This window comes from Tachysurus vachellii, chromosome 19 (genome assembly GCF_030014155.1).
Source record: "Tachysurus vachellii isolate PV-2020 chromosome 19, HZAU_Pvac_v1, whole genome shotgun sequence".
Taxonomy (NCBI): Eukaryota; Metazoa; Chordata; class Actinopteri; order Siluriformes; family Bagridae; genus Tachysurus; species Tachysurus vachellii.
The window spans coordinates 20,296,921-20,317,966 of record NC_083478.1 but is presented as its reverse complement, the minus strand read 5'-3'; the positions used below and the strand labels follow the sequence as shown (position 1 = coordinate 20,317,966).

Sequence of the window (21,046 nt, the reverse complement as noted above, 5' to 3'; positions counted from 1 at the left end):
ACACACACACACACACACACTCCCTCACTGTCGTGTAATCACCCCACCACCACCACCACCACCACCATCACCCCCCGTTTTTTTCCGAGGAGGAATTCACAATCGCCCGAAATGGGGGTTGCCATGGACACGGCTTCGGTGGGCGCGAGAGGTCAGACACTCCGAGACCGTGCGCGATCAATGGACCTGACTCTGGAAGACTGAAAGGGCCAAAAACATCTCTAAATGTATCAACAGTCTCACGTGCAAAAAAAAAGTTTAAAGGTGCAATAGTTTATTTTTTCTTCTGACTGGGTTAAAAAGTCCCTGCAAGATATGTACAACATGATTACAAAAGAACAAAAAACACCAATAGATCAGATCCTAAGTGATTAATTCGGTGAGAAAAACACTTTTGGAAAACTAAGTTACGGTCCATAATGTTTGCAGATGCCTTCTGTCACTTATCCTAAAAGGAGCTCTACTGTACTGGGAACCATTGTGGACATGGTGTTAGAGACCTAATCTTAAATAAACAATAAAAACACTAAGAAAATACTTTTCTAATGTGCCTTTAAAGGTGAGGGTTAGGATTAATGTTTGAACTTTTGTACCTTTAATTTGCAGAATCCGACCGCAACACTTTTGTTAATTTGTATGTTTATAAAATTCCCCAATTTTTAAGAATAACGCTGAGGCAACCTGCCAATGGTTCAGCATCATTTCTTTTGTTTCTGCATCAAGACACTTTCGTACTGTAGATGGTGTACATATTAGATAAAAGACGACAAGCAGTAAAGAGAAGGAGGAGATGAGGTGAAGGGAAGACGAGTAAGCGCAGTATCTGTGGGGAAACTCAGGAATGAAGATGGTTTGAGGGAAGAAGATTAAAAAAGCTTTCAATCTTAGGAGTAATAAAACATACCTGGACGTTAGCGACCTCTGTGAACTATGAACTGTAATCAAACAAGGTGAAACAGACTCAGTGACGAGCAGCTCATTGGGAACTGAAGGTAACAACCAAGAGTTCTTAGGCTAGATTAAGCTAGATAAATAGTAAAAAAAAAAAAAAAAACAGTTTTGCTCTGTTTATGGAGTGTTTGGCCTTCCACATCAGACATCAACAATGTGGCCTTCCACATTGTTTCAGTTGCCTCACCTTACAACCCAAATGTATCCCCAAACGTTTTAGATTAGGTTCATGTACATGTCAGAAATTCACACTTATTTTTATTTGTTATTTATCATCCCTCCCACACCAGGGAGATTCTGCATTCTCTGTTCAGAGTTCAGGCTGGAAATCAAACACACACCTCAGGTAGAGCTGCTAATCCTTTTAAACATTCATCGAGACATCTTTAGTAAGCATTTTATCCAGGTCTGGCATGAGGCTGGAATATACCATGTACACACTCGCTCATACCTAGGGGCAAATTTAGCGTAGCCGGTGCTATTTTATATTATATATTTTAGCACCGTAGATGGGGGGCACGGTGGCTTAGTGGTTAGCACGTTCGCCTCACACCTCCAGGGTTGGGGGTTCGATTCCCGCCTCCTCCTTGTGTGTGTGGAGTTTGCATGTTCTCCTCGTGCCTCGGGGGTTTCCTCCGGGTACTCCGGTTTCCTCCTCCGGTCCAAAGACATGCATGGTAGGTTGATTGGCATCTCTGGAAAATTGTCCGTAGTGTGTGATTGCGTGAGTGAATGAGAGTGTGTGTGTGCCCCGTGATGGGTTGGCACTCTGTCCAGGGTGTATCCTGCCTTGATGCCCGATGACGCCTGAGGTAGGCACAGGCTCCCCGTGACCCGAGGTAGTTCGGATAAGCGGTAGAAAGTGAGTGAGAGAGCACCGTAGACTTATTAAGTCTTGCTGATTAGTGTATCTTGTGGAAAGAACATTTTATACCATATACAATCTGCTGCGGTTGCATTCATCAGGCATTTTATCAGGTAGAATTTACCTTATAGGTTTTCATAGGTGTTCAGTTACTGAAGCTGTACATGAAGCTTATTCACATTAAGGTTTTTATTCTTGCCTGTTACCCAGGTGTCATTTTGGAAGTGAAGCTAAAAATGATTTTGAATTTCAAACGTTTAATTTTACACCCTGAAGAAGGAAATTTAGTTTCAGATCATTTGGAAACCACAACAAAGTTTCAGATCGTTAGGAAACCAGGAGGTTTAGTTTCAGATCATTAGCAAAGCAGATCATTTGGAAACTAAAAAAAAATGACTTTCAGATCATTAGCAAACCATGGAATTTTGTTTAAGATTATTTGGAAACAATAAAATACCGTTTTTATTCATTTTGGACTAAAGAATTTAGTTTTAGATCATTTGGAACCATGAGGTTTAGTTTTAGAGGATTAGAAAACCACAGAATTTACATTCGGTTCAAAAATTCAGTTTCAAATTGTATATGATTCCAAATCATTCACTCATTCATCTTCTACCTCTGATCCGAACTACCTCGGGTCACGGGGAGCCTGTGCCTATCTCAGGTGTCATCGGGCATCAAGGCAGGATACACCCTGGACGGAGTGCCAACCCATCGCAGGGCACACACACACTCTCATTCACTCATGCAATCACACACTACGGACAATTATCCAGAGATGCCAATCAACCTACCATGCATGTCTTTGGACCGGGGGAGGAAACCGGAGTACCCGGAGGAAACCCCCGAGGCACGGGGAGAACATGCAAACTCCACACACACAAGGAGGAGGCGGGAATCGAACCCCCAACCCTGGAGGTGTGAGGCGAACGTGCTAACCACAAAACCACCTTGTCCCCTGATTCCAAAAAATTTTATCTTTTTTTTTAATTTTCAATTTAAATTGAAAAGTGTAAAGGCATAAATCTCTACTTCTGTATAAATTCTACCGGGTTCAGCACAAGAGACCAGTGACCAGTATTATCTGTGCTGGTCCATCAGTCCTTCTGTCTCTTGTGTCCTTCTGGTGCCCACCTGGTTTGGAGTGTGTTAAACCAAACCCTCTAAATAAAGTGTATATCACAGCGACCCCTAGAGGTGAAACTCCTAAACCAAACGGCCCATGATGAAGCGCCTGATAACAGCATGATGTCATTCCTACAGCGTTTATCCTTTAATTGATGTGGGTTTACTATCTGATTTGGCTTCAGTGTTACATTTTCTTTTTAAATAATGTGTGTATATATATTTAGCCAAAGTTCCTTCATTATCTCCAGCTGGGTCAGCAGTCCTACTTTGCTGATTACATGCTGGTGCTGAATCACAGAGCAAGGCTTTAATCTCCATCTTTCATCACTGACAAAGAAAAGCCCTGTAAACGTCTGATGATATGAAATTACGTGCAGAGGTAATCAGTGTAGGTAATCTGCTGAGCATCTGAAGTCATCCAGATGATCTGTCTGAGGGAGTGTGTGGGTGTGTTGGAGGTCAAGAGAGAGGAGAGGAGGAAGAACCACAAAGAACAGGATGAGAAGGTTACAATCCACCATAAAAATGCACCCATTCTAGAGATTATAGCGTTTCTTTGGCACAGAAGGAAATACATCCAGATAACAGAGATATATAAAGAGAAATATAAATCTGTTTCTCTCTCTCTGTCTATCTATCTGTCTGTCTCTCTGTCTATCCCTCTGTTTCTTTCTCTCTCTCTCTCTCTCTCTCTCTCTCTCTCTCTCTCTCTCTCTCTCTTGTCTATCAGACTCTGTCTATCAGTCTCTCTCTCTCTCTCTCTGTCTATCTATCTGTCTGTCTCTCTGTCTATCCCTCTGTTTCTTTCTCTCTCTCTCTCTCTCTCTCTCTCTCTTGTCTATCAGACTCTGTCTATCAGTCTCTCTCTCTCTCTCTCTGTCTATCTATCTGTCTGTCTCTCTGTCTATCCCTCTGTTTCTTTCTCTCTCTCTCTCTCTCTCTCTCTCTCTCTCTCTCTCTCTCTCTCTCTCTCTCGTCTATCAGACTCTGTCTATCAGTCTCTCTTCTTTCTCTCTCTCTCTCTCTCTCTCTCTCTCTCTCTCTCTCTCTCTCTCTCACTCTTTGTCTATCAGTCTCTGTCTCTCTCTGTCTCTCTGTCTATCCCTCTGTGTCTTTCTCTCTTCTCTCTCTCTCTCTCTCTCTCTCTCTCTCACACACACACTCTTTGTCTATCAGTCTCTGTCTCTCTCTCTCTCTCTCTCTGTCTATCTGTCTGTCTCTCTGTCTATCCCTCTGTTTCTTTCTCTCTCTCTCTCTCTCTCTCTCTCTCTCTCTCTCTCTCTTTTGTCTATCAGACTCTGTCTATCAGTCTCTCTTCTTTCTCTCTCTCTCTCTATCTCTCTCTCTCACTCTTTGTCTATCAGTCTCTGTCTCTCTCTGTCTCTCTGTCTATCCCTCTGTGTCTTTCTCTCTCTCTCTCTCTCTCTCTCTCTCTCTCTCTCTCTCTCTCTCTTTCTCTCTCTCTCTCACACACACTCTTTGTCTATCAGTCTCTGTCTCTCTCTCTCTCTCTCTGTCTATCTGTCTGTCTCTCTGTCTATCCCTCTGTTTCTTTCTCTCTCTCTCTCTCTCTCTCTCTCTCTCTCTCTTTTGTCTATCAGACTCTGTCTATCAGTCTCTCAGTCTCTCTCTCTCTCTCTCTCTCTCTCTCTCTCTCTCTCTCTCTCTCTCTCTCTCTCTCTCTCTCTATTTCATACAAGTTAATAATCCAAGTTTGTTTGCTAGCTATAAAACATTTTTCAATCGTTGTAGTGGTTTCTAAACATTGGCTAATTAACTAGCTAGGTAACTAGCCAAATGCATAGGCACAAACTCAGATTTGATTCCATGACACCACAATATATGATTTTAATTATTCTATTTCAAGGTAATAATAACCACTAGCACTGATAGGCTAGCTTTGTTTTTTTTTCCACATCAGGGAAGTTAAATCAAGAGAAAATAAGACAGAAATCTCATTTAAACCTCATTTATCTAATATTACATCCTTCATTTTTTTTCTAATATGAAATTTTTGACAAATGTTAAACAATTTTTTTTCAACTTTTAGCAGCAAAATTAAAACCATTTCACACATACGTAATGAGTACAATTATTTCTCACAAACGTCAGAGCATTCTTAGGAGAAAATCTACAGCCGCTAAGGTACAGCTTCCTCACCGCTAACCTTCACCATCATTTCATGTTTTAGCATGTTTCCTTCCTCATTACTGGATACCAGCTCTGAGATATGAAATATTTCAGATATTAGTCATTAGTAAAACATTGTCCAGCACACTTCATAATCACAGGTGAAAGTTTCATGAAGTCTCTCATAAGTTGGAAGTCTCTCAAACTGACTTCAAACTATGAGCAAACTAAAGATTTTGTCATAAAATGGTTATTAAAAAAATCCCCTCCACAAAAAAAAACAAAAACAAAAGAACTACAATAATGAAATAAGTGTCAGAACTGTCTCCAGCCGCAGTATGAGGCCCGCAAACATCCGACCCGCCATTTAATCATTAGTCCAGACCCCAGCAAGAGTTATAAAGGAGATTGTTGGTCAACCACAAGCATTATTGTGGTTATTGTTTGTGTGCAAGAGGCCTCACGCTGAGGAGCTGGAAGGAGCAGCTGCGAGACATAAACTGAATCAGCAGGCCGCTGGCATTACTCATCATCTCAATCGACTTGTGTGGGCTCGGAGAACGCTGCAGTGTTGTAACGAAACCTCACGGCCAAAATTGTCGCTTCCTTTTCCAAAAGTATGAGGAGGAGCAAGCAACAAGCGCTAATGTTCAGAATCCCGTATGGCTTTAATACAGAGCTGTTTTGCTGGAGGTGAAGATACGACAGGAAGAAAAGGTCAAACATGGACACGTTATTCTTGTTTAACGTTACAGAAACAATACCAGATTAAAACGCGGTATTATTTCAGAATTACATGCGTTACTATGGTTTTAGATTGTAATCATTGTGTTCCACTGCATTAGGGTTAAAAATGATCTGTGGTTAATTTGCTTCGTTGAAAAAAATAATAAAATCTGGAAATATAAGAGAAATCGAACCTTTAGCTGAAGGATATTTAATATAAGAATATTTTTATGGTTTTTCTATAAAAAAAAAAAAACAAACAAAAAAAATTTGTCGTGTCAATTATTAGCCAGGGGGGCATGGTGGCTTAGTGGTTAGCACGTTTGCCTCACACCTCCAGGGTTGGAGGTTCGATTCCCGCCTCCGCCTTGTGTGTGTGGAGTTTGCATGTTCTCCCCGTGCCTCGGGGTTTCCTCCGGGTACTCCGGTTTCCTCCCCCGGTCCAAAGACATGCATGGTAGGTTGATTGGCATCTGATTGATTGTCCGTAGTGTGTGAGTGCGTGAGTGAATGAGAGTGTGTGTGTGTGTGTGCCCTGCGATGGGTTGGCACTCCGTCCAGGGTGTATCCTGCCTTGATGCCCGATGACGCCTGAGATAGGCACAGGCTCCCTGTGACCCGAGGTAGTTCGGATAAGCGGTAGAAGATGAGTGAGTGAGTGAGAATTATTAGCCATTTAATCTTGAGGGGCCAGTTGTTCAAAGGTAAGCTGATCGGATTTTGGTTATCGGATTGGATCAAATCTTGAAAATGGGTTGTTCAAAAGGGAAAGAAGGAATCTGAAATCCGATTAGATTACGGAATCCAATCCTAGTTTTAATCTGGATCAAACCTTCAGTTTGTGTTGTTCAAAACTTGTCAGTAGGATTTGGATAACTTTGATCCAAAAAACAGGATTATCCTGATCCCAACAGGGGGAGGATTTCAAGGTGGATTCCAGGTGGAAAATGTTGTAAAACTTTAAAATTGGTCAAATAATACATTTGAATCATTTAGTGTATATACTTTTATTTATATTTTGCACTTGGCTTGTGTAACCGTTGTAACAGTGATAAAGTAGATATAGTAGACATACTGTAGGCTACCAATTAAGCTATTCAGTATAGTAAAGTCAGTTATTTTGGACATTTAGCCATTTTATTTTTTAAGACGTTTTCAAAATATCCACAATGTATTTGTTAATGTTTATTTGTTTTTGTTTTTTTTGTGACTCAGATGAGGGGTCATAAAAGAAATTATGAATGGAAGTGGATGTTTGTTATTTTTGTGTTTTGTCTCAAAATAAAAAACACTTACAGTGACCCCATGTTGGCTCTTCTACCTGTTCTTTCTATAGCTGGTAGCCCACGATGTGATATGTTGTCCCACTTAGAGCACAGGTAATCCGGATTTGGTAATCTTGAAAACTGTGTATCTGGATCAGGGTGATCCAGTCCAATGTTGCTTTGAAAAACCGGCATAAAAGTAAGACGGATTACCTGATTCTGAATAGGAAAAAATGGGATTTCCAAATCCGGATAATTTTGATCCAGATTAAGCTTTTTGAACAACTGGCCCGAGGAAATGTCAAAATAGGATCAAAATGAAAAGATACACGTTGAATAGATAAAATATTATATACAGTATAAATAGACTTGAATGCAAACCTAGAGAGACTCACAAAAAAAATGCTGATGTGGTCCAAGACGTATTTAAGTTTGACATCTTATCTTCTAGGGGACCAAATAAATAGTAAACACATCAGTGTTGCACTTACAAATCCACTAGAGGACGCTACAACACTGTGGAAGAACAAGTCCCCGTGTTTATGAGCTTGTGTAATGCTGAATAGCAATCAGTCCAGTTTCTTGTACATAATGTTCAACAATGTTCTACAGGAATCCTACTACCAAAAGTCAGAATTTACTCTACTTTTAAAGCAAAATAACAAAACCCTCTCAGTGAAGTATATAAGAAAAAATGTTATTCCAAGTTGTTTAAATGATTAACAATTAATTAAAAACTAGGCTAGAAAGGTAAGAGCAAGAAAAACAATCACTTTTATACCAAGAAAATTGGGAGGTGTGAGGTTTTATGTGTCAGCTTTAAGTATGACATCATTGTAAATTTCCAAAATGAACAGGGTCTTTGGAAGGTGAGACGTCTCGAACGTGTTGTAAAACAGCAACATGAAGAAGGTGAGAAAGCTTTAAGGTTAAGGTAACTTAAAGCCATAAAGACCTGGTGCCTTGAATCAGGTCTGACTGGTTTCTCCAGGATTCACTACAACCTGCTGAAGCCATGAAAAGAACTCAAAGAACGTGGAAGCATTGTTGAAGTGAAATCGTGGATCAGCGGTATTTGGAGGACACTTTGAAGGCTTTGATTGTGAGTCAGTGCAGGAACACCCTGAAGATATCACACCCTGGTCGCTGCTCTCGTCTGTGCTGCCACTCCTAGAAGGTTTCAAATCAGGTTCCTCTTGTGTTTACTGTATGCAACCAACCTGATCAGAGATCACCACTCCTCCTGATGATGCCATGTGAGCAGACACCATAAGGACTCCCAAGTTTCTGATATTTTTAGTACTAATGACGATCAGGGGTAATGAAATCAAGAATGAGAAGTTTATTAATAAAGAATGGATTAATAGCATGGAGAATAAAGTGCTGTTTGAAAGAGAGACATTTAGGAACAGTATAAATATCATTGCTAAGCAATCTTCCTACTGAGCTTTGGTGTCAAATGTACGCAAGCCCTTATTTTCAATAACTAAGGCCTCCCTATAAAAAAAAAAAAAACAACAAAAAAAAAAACACAGTAACAGTAGGATAACTTGTTAGCTATGAGTGCATGTATTGTCCGCTAATATCAACCCCTACTACTAAGTATTTTAATAAAGACTTATTATAGTATTTTTCCTTCACTTTTCAAAACAGATCCTTCAGCTAGAAACTATATAGCAGCAGGTACACTAGTAGAATCACAATTCATCCACAGTTAAGGTCTACACTTGCTAAATATTACACTTATCCACCAAAGTAAAAAAAAAAAAAGTTCCAGCATGTTCAGAACATTCAGGAATTCCTTAAATATCCATGGCACTGTTTTCATACATCACATTTCTTAAATGTCCAGTGTATACACAGAAATCCATTTGTAGCTACATCTTACAGGACAAGCTCCCGACCCTTATCATGGAGAACCCCCTGTCCTGCATATTCTAGAGTTTTCTCTGCTGTGAAACACCTCCCAATTCATTTTAGGACAGATGTTAATATGCTGATTAGAAGGATAGGGGCTTCACCAGGACCAGGGTTGGAAACCTGTGTCTAGAGTAAATATGCTACACCATAGCCTCCCCATTCCAGTGTATTTTATATGATTACAAAATAAAAGATTTGGTGTAGTCTGCTGGGAAACCATTTTGAAGATTAGTCTTTGATCATTCCTAGTCCCAGTCTCCTCAGAGCCTGCTTGCGGTCGTCGCCTCGCTCTGGCGAGATGACCACGCTGATGCCGTGTGATCGAAGAGACTTCTGGGGCTCAACCTTTGGCTGTGAGGGAACAGGGATGGGCAGAGATCTCCTCAGCTCTGGCTCTCTGTTTGATTCAGCAAGTATCTGGTTAACACTAAAGTCTAAAGTTAGAGATCGGCTATTCCGATGTCCAGATTGAGTTGGCACATTCTCTGGACTCGCTTCCTGACTTGTTAAGTACGAAGGATTCTCGAGTGTAAAGCTTTTCAGACCAACACCCGATCGCTCCATGGATGCCGATTTGATTTCATAGGGTTTTGGACTTGGCGCCCTTGTGATCAACGGATTTTCTCCTTTCTCAGGGTGTACAGGTAAATATGAAAAATCTGGTTTTCCTTGTGCCTCAACTACTGCATGGTGCTCAGCATGCACAAGCACAGAATCAGCGGTATATTCTGCAGGTGATGCTACAGAAGTGCTTGGATTAAAGTAAGTTTGTGGAGAGGCCTTGTTTGGTGGACTGGGGCAGAATCCTACGTCAATCTCATTAGGCTTTAGCAAGCCTAGTTTTTTCAGAGCTTCTTGGTGAACCTTCTGTTGGTTGATCATCATACGGTCACCTGGTGAAACGAGGGAATGACCAGGTGTGGCATCTTTGTAGGTTTTTAGGACAATGCTGGAAGGCAGTATTTTGGGTTTGGGTGCCACACTGGGAGGGCTTTTTGGTTCTACGTATTCTACTGCAGTAGTTGTGCTGGTATCTGGAACAAGTTTTGGAGAACTTGCTTGGTCTGGGACATTATGGACAGATTTTACTTGAACTACTGGTGCTATTTCAGGGATCTTCTTTATTGAAGCTTTTTTACGCAACTTGTCTAGATCATTTACGGAAAGCTTTGGAGATGTAGACAGTGATGGTAGAGGCTTGTTTGTCCCTATATGTCTATCGAAACCTGGAGGGGCAATTGGCATGCTTTCACTTTGACATGGCGTGTTGACTGGTGGAAGCAACACCGGCTCATCCATAAAGTCTGAAGGAGGAGGAAGCAGCACCACTGGTATTTCGGATGAAACACTCTTGGGCTTTTGATCTGACCCGGACTTCTGAGGATTGCTTTTAGGAGGGTGGTCTTTGGCTATAGGACCACTTGAAGTGTTAGGTCTTACTGGTGGCTCAGGTATAAAGGAAGGAGGCGCGTCAGTCAGGTCACTGTATGAGTAAACATTTGGCTCGTGTCTACCAGGATTCGGAGGCGATATAGCAGTTCCTACTGCAAAAGTCTGTAATGGTGAAGACTGGCGAGAGTTGAATGGACTAGTTTTAGGTGTGTTAACCAGTACAGGTGGTTTTTGTTCAGTACTGGAGAAATCGGTTTTTTTCAGTAATTTGGAATTGCCGTTGGCCAAAACCAGTGGAGTTGGAACAAGCAATTTTCGGGATCTATGATCTTTTCCTAAAATTTTATTGGGATTGTCATGAACAGACAGCCCTGAAAGACAAACAAATGAAGAGAAAATTTGAGAAATGTGATAAACATAAACAATATGACAATCTAAGACCTAAAGCATAGTCACTGTACCATGTTAATATATGAAGGATGTTAACCGAGGTTTTTTTGTGTAACTGTCATTTAAGCCATAGATCGATTTAGATGATCGTTTTTTTTTTTGTTTTTTTTCCCTCCAGCCTCACAAGGACTTTTGCTTATACAGATGATAAAGAGCGTTTATCTGAAAATGTCCTGTTTCTCCAGAAAGGAACTATTGCTAATTATTCCTGGATTTCAAAGTCTTCATTAGCAAGTATCTCTGTTACCACCTGAAGTTTAATGTAAAATGTGAGCTTATGAGGCCTTTAATACTCACCCTCTGGATTAACTTGGCGAAGGTGATCCATCTTATTTGTCACTTTGCGCGACGGATGGTCTGGTTCATCATTTGACACGCCGCTATCGTCCTCTTCCACCAGGGACTCAATGGTTTCCTCCAAGTACATGAGGCATGCCCGTTCCTCAGCAGAGAGATGCTCCATACTGTCGTCACTCTGTCACCAAGGGACAGGAAAGTAAAGTTTGCTTAATTTCAGAATAGCTGACAAACAAATTCACTACTCAGATCAGCATAAAAAAAAAAAAAAAATGATGGTAAGAAGACGCAGGCAGATGGTAATATCATTTTACGGATGGATGGATGGATGGATGGATGGACAACAGAAGTCTATTACACAAGTTAGTCAATAGTCTCGTAAAAATTAGCAATGTTTAACTCCTAGTGAGAAAGTCTAAAACCCTGAAGCTGAACAACTTGCCCACAGGTGCAACAGAAACAGCCACTGAAGGTCAAGTCTAAAACATTTTAAAGTAACACTAAAACTAACACGGGGGGGCACGGTGGCTTAGTGGTTAGCACGTTCGCCTCACACCTCCAGGGTTGGGGGTTCGATTCCCGCCTCCGCTTTGTGTGTGTGGAGTTTGCATGTTCTCCCGTGCCTCGGGGGTTTCCTCCGGGTACTCCGGTTTCCTCCCCCGGTCCAAAGACATGCATGGTAGGTTGATTGGCATCTCTGGAAAAACTGTCCGTAGTGTGTGAGTGCGTGAATGAATGAGAGTGTGTGTGTGTGTGTGCCCTGTGATGGGTTGGCACTCTGTCCAGGGTGTATCCTGCCTTGATGCCCGATGACGCCTGAGATAGGCACAGGCTCCCTGTGACCCGAGGTAGTTCGGATAAGCGGTAGAAAATGAATGAGTGAAAGTAAAACTAACACTTCTGAGAAAGCTACAAAGGACTAAAACCAGTTTATCATTTTGCCAAGCCGTTGTCTTTCGGCTCTACTGTTTCCTTTCCGTTACCTTGCTTTCAGGCATCATGTCTTTAAACAATTACTTTACTTTTCTACAAACATTTCCAGATTTAGTGACCTACTGTATACTTTTCACATAGTTTATAGTATTTGCTAGGACTTGGATATATCAATGCATCCTCACTCTAGAACAAGGCAGTAAAATTAATCAGTAAATCAGAAGGAGTGATATTTGCCTTTCTTATCTCCCAGATGAATAGACAAACTAAGCCGGTGTTTGTAAAACCAGCTCGTAACTTCCTTTTCGAGTTCAAACCAAAGTGTATTGAACTGTTACTGCTCTCTACTGTATTTACTGATATACAAGGCTGTTTAAGACCGGACAAGACAACAGTACCCCTGAGTGATGGATTCTCTGGTGTGCAAGCTGTTCGTCCCGGTCATTACGTAAACCAAGTTAGTTTAGAACCTTTGGTCTCAACTCAACTTAAACTGTTGGTCCAGAACACAAGTCGTCACAGTGACAACCAGATTTTGTCTAATTTATCACAGCACAGCTGATTTGGTGACGCCTACAAAACTCCAGTAGGTCACTGGCGTCATTGCAGCAGATCAGCTACAGCAAACACACCAAAGCTTCCAAGGGCACCGATACTTTTTTCTGATTTAATTGAATGAGCTCTGAGGTCTTTCCTCTTACACTCAATAAGACTTCACTTTAATTCATACTCACGTAGCCAGAGTTGATGCTGATCACACTGTCACAGCTGCCTGCACTGTTCATGCTGAGTGACGATCCTGACGCAGAGTCACATGGCCAGGAGTCGCGCATCAGCATGGCACGTGAGAAGCGATGAAGAATCAGGCGACGCCTTCAGGGAGTAAGGGCGCCACACTGTGGGGGTTTTGGTGAAAAGATGGGGTGGGGTTAGGGAAGACAGGGATAAAGCACAGAGATAAACAAACTCTCATCGTATTTCTTTGCTATGTGCTACAAGCTGTTGCAGAACCTGCAAGCAAGTAAGTCCAGCCCGACACCTTCCACGTTCACACAAGGTTGTTTTACTACTTTAGCGTTAGCATGACTACACCTTTATAACTGCACAATTAACTTTTTCTCTGACTTGTGTGTGCCGGTACGGAACAGGCAGGAAAAACATAAGCGGATTAAATGCTGTTGTGATGATTTCCGATCTGTGATTAAGCAAGAAAGGTTTCCAAACTCTTATCACCGTCTGTTCTCCGGGATCGGAGGGTCACGAGTCCAAACTTCACAGATGCCAGAGATGTGTTACAGAATTTGGCCTAAAATTTTATTAGGATAACGTTGAACAGTGTGATTAAAATTAAACCTGTGGAAAACACATCCCCGAACTGCAATAAATCCAACTTGAAAAGACTTAATATAGAGGACCAGAGTCACTGCATTTATTGTTATTACGGCACACGGTCCTTCAACGAAAATAGACGTGGAAGAGACGTAAATATTACAAGAAGTACAGATTTCGGTAGAAACTTCTTCCTTCTCAGAAACAATAGGACTAACCTGTAATTTCACTGTAAACGGTGTACTGTACCCTTTCATGTGTAGCCGTCTCCCAGAAACGTGGCTGTATCGTGTTAAGAATATAAAGTGCTGTCTTTTCAGTGTAAACCTTTAAAGGTCTGCTCCCTGCACCTTTCTAGATGAAGGATACATACTAAAGGTACAAAAGGTGTATGCTCGTTTAAAGGTACCACCCTAGCAACAAGAGCCGTTGCTGTGCAGGTGTTATGAACGCCTGGAACAGACTGCGGAGATCGTATGGGTGCGTTATTAAGTGACACAAATGAAAACGAGAAGGTCTTCTGATCTGGGCTTGTAGACGTCATGTTTAACCCAATAAACAAACAGACATCTTTTGATGATCAATCAATTAAAAATATGCTCATAAATACAGACCTAGCTGCCCGGAATCCTATCATACGCTTGAAAGCAGTGGTTGGAAAGCGACGACACTGACCTTTGATACAGCGATCAAACAAATGATAACAATAACATCAAAGCGTTCCTGAAACAAAGGACAATCCCGGTCTGCAAATCAAAGCTAACTACTACAGTACATGAAGCAGAACATTTCATTATCTATATCTAATGAACATTTCTGGAAACTTTAAATTGGAAATTATATTAGACTGAGAACATGTCTGAAGACAAGAAGCTCGTACCTGAGTCTCCCGAGCAGCTGGAACAGTAAAGAGCGTAGCTACAGTATGAGGAGCACAAAACGCACACGAATAGCGATCATTGTTCGAGCAGGGAAGCTTTTCAAGTTGTCCAGCATACCAAAGCCTTCAATCTCGCCTTGGTAAACCATGTTAATTCAAAGAATGAATGCACACACACACACACACACACACACACACGCACACGCAGAGACGTCACTGCACTCGGTCCTCCCTACAAACCTGAAGAGCGAGTAGGTCAGGGCTTCACTCAGGTCTACACCCGTCCTCAAACCGTTGTTTCTGTCTTGGAAAGTTTGCGTGATTTGTTCTACAGCACAGGGCGAGTTAGTTGATTTCACGGAACGAACAATGACATAAAGCAGGATGGAGAGGTTTGACTTGAAAATATGCCGATGAGGTCAGGAAGGAGATACCGGATAATGCATCACCTGGCTGCTTCAAACAGTGTGTGTTCCACAATGACGTCAAACTGTGCGTTCTGTAACATCAAACGGACTTTTGTGTGTTTTAAAACGTCTCTGGAGTGAATTCTAGAGTCTCTGAGAAGTCTTTAGCATCCTTCACATGTTCCAAAGAGTCTCAAAGTCTTTAGTCTCTTAGAACAACGTCAAGTCGTATTTCTTGCATCGTAGAATGGCTCGGAGAAGACGGCTCAAGTCTGTCGTGTGCTCTAGAACGTCCCTGAGAAGTCTTTCTAGAGCGCCTCGTAGTCATTAGCGTTCTAGAACAACTACAAACCATGAATTGTCTTCCAAGAATTGTAGAACGGCAAGGGCAAGTGTTTTGTGCATTCTAGATAAACTTCATACAGCCTGGAACAAGAAACTCTGGACAAATCTGGATTTTTTTTTTTTAATTTCTTTTCATGTGAATATGTGAAGTGAAATTCTGTAGTGTGGGTCGAACTGAAATTGTACTCCATGGTACAAAAACACTGATTGTACTCTGATTCTTACAAAAACGGCGGCTCGTCTCCGTAGTTAGGGCATTTTGGAATCTTCTGCATTCTAGAATTCGTTAGAAAATTGATGCCTGAACTTGATTAGCGATTAGCTTTTACAATACAAATTAGTTACTGGTTAATTTCCCCAACAAAAGATAAACACAGGGGGGCACGGTGGCTTAGTGGTTAGCACGTTCGCCTCACACCTCCAGGGTCGGGGTTCGATTCCTGCCTCCACCTTGTGTGTGTGTAGTTTGCATGTTCTCCCCGTGCCTCGGGGGTTTCCTCCGGGTACTCCGGTTTCCTCCCCGGTCCAAAGACATGCATGGTAGGTTGATTGGCATCTCTGGAAAATTGTCCGTAGTGTGTGATTGCGTGAGTGAATGAGAGTGTGTGTGTGTGCCCTGTGATGGGTTGGCACTCCGTCCAGGGTGTATCCTGCCTTGATGCCCGATGACGCCTGAGATAGGCACAGGCTCCCCGTGACCCGAGGTAGTTCAGATAAGCGGTAGAAGATGAATGAATGAATACAAAATTTGTTACTGGTGAATTTCCACAACAAAAGATAAACACGCTGCTGTTTAATTAGGAGGGGTCATGTCAACGCTGGAAAACATGGACTTTAAGCTAGCTAACAAGCGAGGATAATGACTTAACAACAGAGTGCAACAACTGCTGAGTGTTTTATATCCGAGTGCAAAGTGACAGAAAAGCAGGAACGTCAACACTTCCAGCAGATGTACAGTAGCTTGTGTTAACTGCTAGCCAAACCTGTTTGGAACGACTGTTTGTAAATTAGGCCACGTTTCCCTTAAATCATTTATATTTACAGCATTCGGCAGACGCCCTTATCCATTTTATACAGCTGAGCAATTAAGGGGTTAAGGGCCTTACTCAGGAGCCCAGCGGTGGCAGCCTGGTGGACCAAGGGTTCGAACTCACAACCTTCTGATCTGTAGTCTAACACCTTAACTAACTGAGCTTCCACATTAAATCCAGTGAGCAGAAACTAAAATCTCGTTGGGTTTTTCAAGATTGACAAACCAGACACAGAGTCTGAAACGAAGCTCCAGTCTAATGCAAAGTGAGCCACGAGATTAAAATCCGAGTCTTAAATCATCAGCCTACACACGCTGACTAACACACCAGGTGGATAATCAGCGTCTCTCTGCAGAGCTTTACTCTTACCCAACATGAAACCATGATGAATTTGGATCTCAGCGAGGGTTCATTCCACAGTTCCTGCGTTTAAGTGCAGCTTTTAGCACTGAACACACTCGAGAGATTCCGTCTGAACGCTGAGCAGTTCGATAAACGGTTGTTCATTTTCCAGGATTACTGACTAATTACCCCGGACCAAGCCTCTATCTGAGCTGATTAGGGTTAGGGGTCTTACTGAAGCAGCTCTCCAGAAATCCTAGGACTTGAATTGAAAGCCTTTATGACTTTAATGGTTCTGTTCCTGCTACAGTTCCAATGAATTTAGTTCCAATGAGATGTGATACAATATGATAACATACTTTACGATACAACACGATACGATAAGATTAGATAAGATTCAATAAATTGTGATTCTATACGATATGAAGTGATGCAATGTGAGGTGATATGAAGTAAGCGATAAGATTAGATATGAGATAAGAGTCAATACGATACAATAAGAAATACTAGTTGTGGGGGACACGGTGGCTTAGTGGTTAGTACGTTCGCCTCACACCTCCAGGGTTGGGGGTTCGATTCCCGCCTCCACCTTGTGTGTGTGGAGTTTGCATGTTCTCCCCGTGCCTCTGGGGTTTCCTCCGGGTACTCCGGTTTCCTCCCCTGGTCCAAAGACATGCATGGTAGGTTGATTGGCATCTCTGGAAAATTGTCCGTAGTGTGTGAATGAGTGTGTGTGCCCTGCGATAGGCACAGGCTCCCCGTGACCCGAGGTAGTTCGGATAAGCGGTAGGAAATGAATGAATGAATGAAGTACTAGTCATCAGACTGTCCTCGGGTTAACACGTGAACTGTGGAGTACTGAATCCATAAACATGTGATCACGTGATCGTGAGGAAAATGCTGAAAATCAGTTCTACAGTTCGGGTGATTATTATGCACTTAAATTACTCTGCCTGGAAAATTCTCCTGTTTTTTTTTTTTTTCCCAGCCGTCACGTCTTCCTCCTTTACCATAACGTGCGTACACGCAGTGATCCGTCCGAGTAATCAGGAACTAACCGTGTTTATTCAGATCAAAAACGAAATGGAAGCGAACAAACGAGAAATACGAGAACTTCGTTCACATAGAAATCTTTTGGAATGATTTTTTGCTTCGCTTCGAAACAAAAAGTGAATAAACACACTGTACGTTTTCAGAGTCAGAATCACATCAACATGTGACAACAACAACCCCTGATGTCTATGTTCCTTCACACGACAAACAGCATAAAGAATGTGAAGTATGCGGCCTTTGATATCGTGGCTGGTCATTAAGCTGAGTCAATCATTTACAGTAAACACACACACACACACACACACACATACACATACACACACATATACACATACACACAAACATGAGTGAAACTTGAAAAGTGAAAATGGTGTCAGAGAGGCTTTCTGTGGAATGGGATTATACACACACACACACACACACACACACACACACAGACACACACAGACACACAGACACACACACTCTTGTTATCTATAACACCACGGTCCGATCTTTATCATAACACACACGACATGGTTGAGCACACATCAAACACGTCACCACGTCACCACATAAAAGTGGCGTCAGTTCGAGGATTTCAGGCTTCTGTCTCTTCTTTAAACGTTACACGAAGCTCAGGAACAGAGCACAAACCTCCTGCTCCGTCTGTTTACACTGGAAATAAAAATTCACTCGCTCACAAATCTCTGCTGTGGTTTATGACCAGCTCGTGCTCCTATCAGAAAGAAAGAAAAGGTTTTCTCATCGGGTTCGAAAGATAATTGTTCTCTTTATACACAATACACAAAGTACCAGGTCATATGTACAAAATTAAAGAGTTTCTTCACAAGGAAACCTGATTTTTTTTTGTCTTTCTTACTTACATAACTACTTTATTCACTTACTTAATAATATATGTATTTAAATATGATTAAGATAATACAATTAAGAGCCAAATGTTAGTGAGATTTGGGTTAAAGATTTATTAACATTTATTAGCTGCATTATTATTATTATTATTATCAATGGATGTTTCAGTGATGTGTGTATTTATATATGGGCAAATATGTGTGTGTGTATGTGTGTGTGAGTGTATATGTTTGTATGTGTGTGTATATGTGTGTGTATGTGTGTGTGTGTGTGTGAGTGTATAGGTTTGTGTATGTGTGTGTGTATATGTGTGTATATGTGTGTGTATACAGCATGTGATATACAGTATGTGTGTATGTGATATATGTGTGTATATGTGTGTATGTGTGTGAGTGTATATGTTTGCATGTGTGTGTATGTGTGTGTATGTGATATATGTATGTGTGTGTGTGTGTAATCGACTGTGTATGTGTGTGTGTGTGTGTGTGTGTGTGTGTGTGTATGTGTGTATATGTGTGAGTGTGTGAGTGTATACTGTGTGTGTATATGTGTGTGTATGTGATATATGTGTGTGTGTGTGTGTGTGTATGTGATATATGTATGTATGTATGTGTGTGTGTGTGTGTGTGTGTGTAATCGACTGTGTATATGTGTGTGTGCGTGTGTGTGTGTGTATGTGTGAGTGTATATTGTATGTGTGTGTGTGTATATGTTTGTGTATATGTGTGTGTATGTGATATATGTGTGTGTGTGTGTGTGTGTGTGTGTGTGTGTGTGTGTGTGTGTGTAATCGACTCTGTTTCACTCAGTTTACTCCATAACTTGTTTAAAAGATTTGTTTAGAGCACAAACCATTCTGTTATAGAGAAACTAACAGATACACAATGACTCTACACAACAACTCACAACTCGGTGTAAAATAAAATCTAAATAAAAACTTACCTGTTGGGAAAGAATCGATTCTTCAGCGTCTGTACTTCCACCTGCTCCCAGTTCAGTGTAAAGATTCACACTGAATATCACGTCATGAACTCCTAACACACCTACACACACCTACACACACCTACACACACCTACACACACCTGCACACACACGGACACGCACAGCGCCGAGTAGCGTTATAACCATAGCCCCGCCCTCTGAACTATCAGCCAATCGCATACAGTACACAACGCGCTGCCAGGTGAGCCAACAAGTCGCAGTTCGACTCATTTGATTCACCAGCAAGAATCGACTCCCAAACGATTCCTTGTCATTTTTTGCAGAATTATAACCAGTCACTGATCTGAAACTAAACAATGAAGTCTATTTATAGCACAAAGCTCTTAAATCCACGCTTCTGATTGGCCAGAAGGTGTTTTCTGTAACAAACAATAGTGCCCTGATAATAATGCCAACTGTATCAAATCACAGGTTTATATTAATGGGCTTCTTTTATTTAACAACTTATTCCAAAAAGACAATTTTAATAAAAGATTTGTGTGTGTTCACTGATCATAGTAATCACTAACCTTGTCTTTTGTCGGTGAAGGACAACCTAGTGAATGTTCGGTTTGGTTTGAAGTGAAAGCTTATGAAATGTCTCAGTCTTCGCTTTCACCCCTTAAGGCCAAGAGCAGACAATCATAGATAGAAAGGTTTCAGTTTCTGTCTTTCTACTTTCTATACATTAAAGTATCCTCTCTTATCTGTGTTATCACCTCTACAAGGCCTTTGCACTTTATCCTGTCTGGGATTTATGGAAATTTCCATTTTCCATGTTGCAGATTAACTTTTATTCACAGCATGGTTTTCTATTAAAGGAGAATAACTCAGTGAGAGGAACGATGCAGGAGAAACGTTCCATCTCGTAGATCAGTAGGTGTTGACTCAACGTGTAGAAACATCGACTCAACATTGGTTGACATCTGGAACGTGTTTGGAAAGAGTTGATATCGCTCACCTCTGCCATAAACTCTACTGTAATTAAGTCATTCCACATTTCTATGAGCTTTATGTTCAAATAATCTTGTGTGGGGGGCACGGTGGCTTAGTGGTTAGCACGTTCGCCTCACACCTCCAGGGTCGGGGTTCGATTCCCGCCTCCACCTTGTGTGTGTGGAGTTTGCATGTTCTCCCCGTGCCTCGGGGGTTTCCTCCGGGTACTCCGGTTTCCTCCCCCGGTCCAAAGACATGCATAGTAGGTTGATTGGCATCTCTGGAAAATTGTCCCTAGTGTGTGATTGCGTGAGTGTGTGTGTGTGCCCTGCGATGGGTTGGCACTCCGTCCAGGGTGTATCCTGCCTTGATGCCCGATGACGCCTGAGATAGGCACAGGCTCCCCGTGACCTGAGGTAGTTCGGATAAGCGGTAGAAGATGAATGAATGAATGAATAATCTTGTGTGTTAGCTTAAGCTCTAGAGTTAGATGACTTTGTAATGGATTTCTTTGCTTTAACTAGAATGCTAACTAGCGTAATGCTAACATGTGATTCAAATGTGATATTTTTGTAATATTTTTATCTGGTTATTTTTTATCCACCGATTTCTGTTGGCTCGAAAGGGAAATAAAAATTATTGTTTGTTTATTTGCTTGCTTGCTTGTTTGCTTGAGCAAATGGCCTTTGTTTGCCTTTCTTCATAATTTATTAATTTGCCGTTATTTAATTGTTTGTCTGTATTTGTTTGTTTTGTTGATCCATGTGACTCAAATAGCTCAACGATCTTTATTGTGTATTTTCTGCTCCTTCGTTTGAATCTCCATCTGGTC

At 41.5% G+C, this 21,046-nt stretch overlaps 1 protein-coding gene across 4 annotated transcripts; it reads right to left on the bottom strand.

Annotated features, from left to right (window-relative positions):
• Window positions 1-8,392: 8,392 nt before the first annotated feature.
• On the bottom strand, window positions 8,393-19,379 carry LOC132861909 (specifically androgen-regulated gene protein). 4 transcript variants are annotated; one of them, XM_060893584.1, is made up of 5 exons: window positions 19,239-19,379; window positions 18,081-18,162; window positions 12,792-12,953; window positions 11,125-11,302; window positions 8,393-10,748 (listed from the first exon to the last, which is right to left on the bottom strand). In XM_060893584.1, the coding sequence occupies exons 3-5, from the start codon at window positions 12,894-12,896 to the stop codon at window positions 9,214-9,216; spliced, it is 1,818 nt and encodes a 605-aa protein (XP_060749567.1). In that variant the 5' UTR covers window positions 12,897-12,953; window positions 18,081-18,162; window positions 19,239-19,379; the 3' UTR covers window positions 8,393-9,213. The 4 variants fall into 4 exon arrangements, with proteins under 4 accessions (XP_060749567.1, XP_060749565.1, XP_060749569.1 ...); XM_060893582.1 differs by lacking the exon at window positions 18,081-18,162; XM_060893586.1 differs by lacking the exons at window positions 18,081-18,162; window positions 19,239-19,379 and adding an exon at window positions 14,267-14,285.
• Window positions 19,380-21,046: the final 1,667 nt, after the last annotated feature.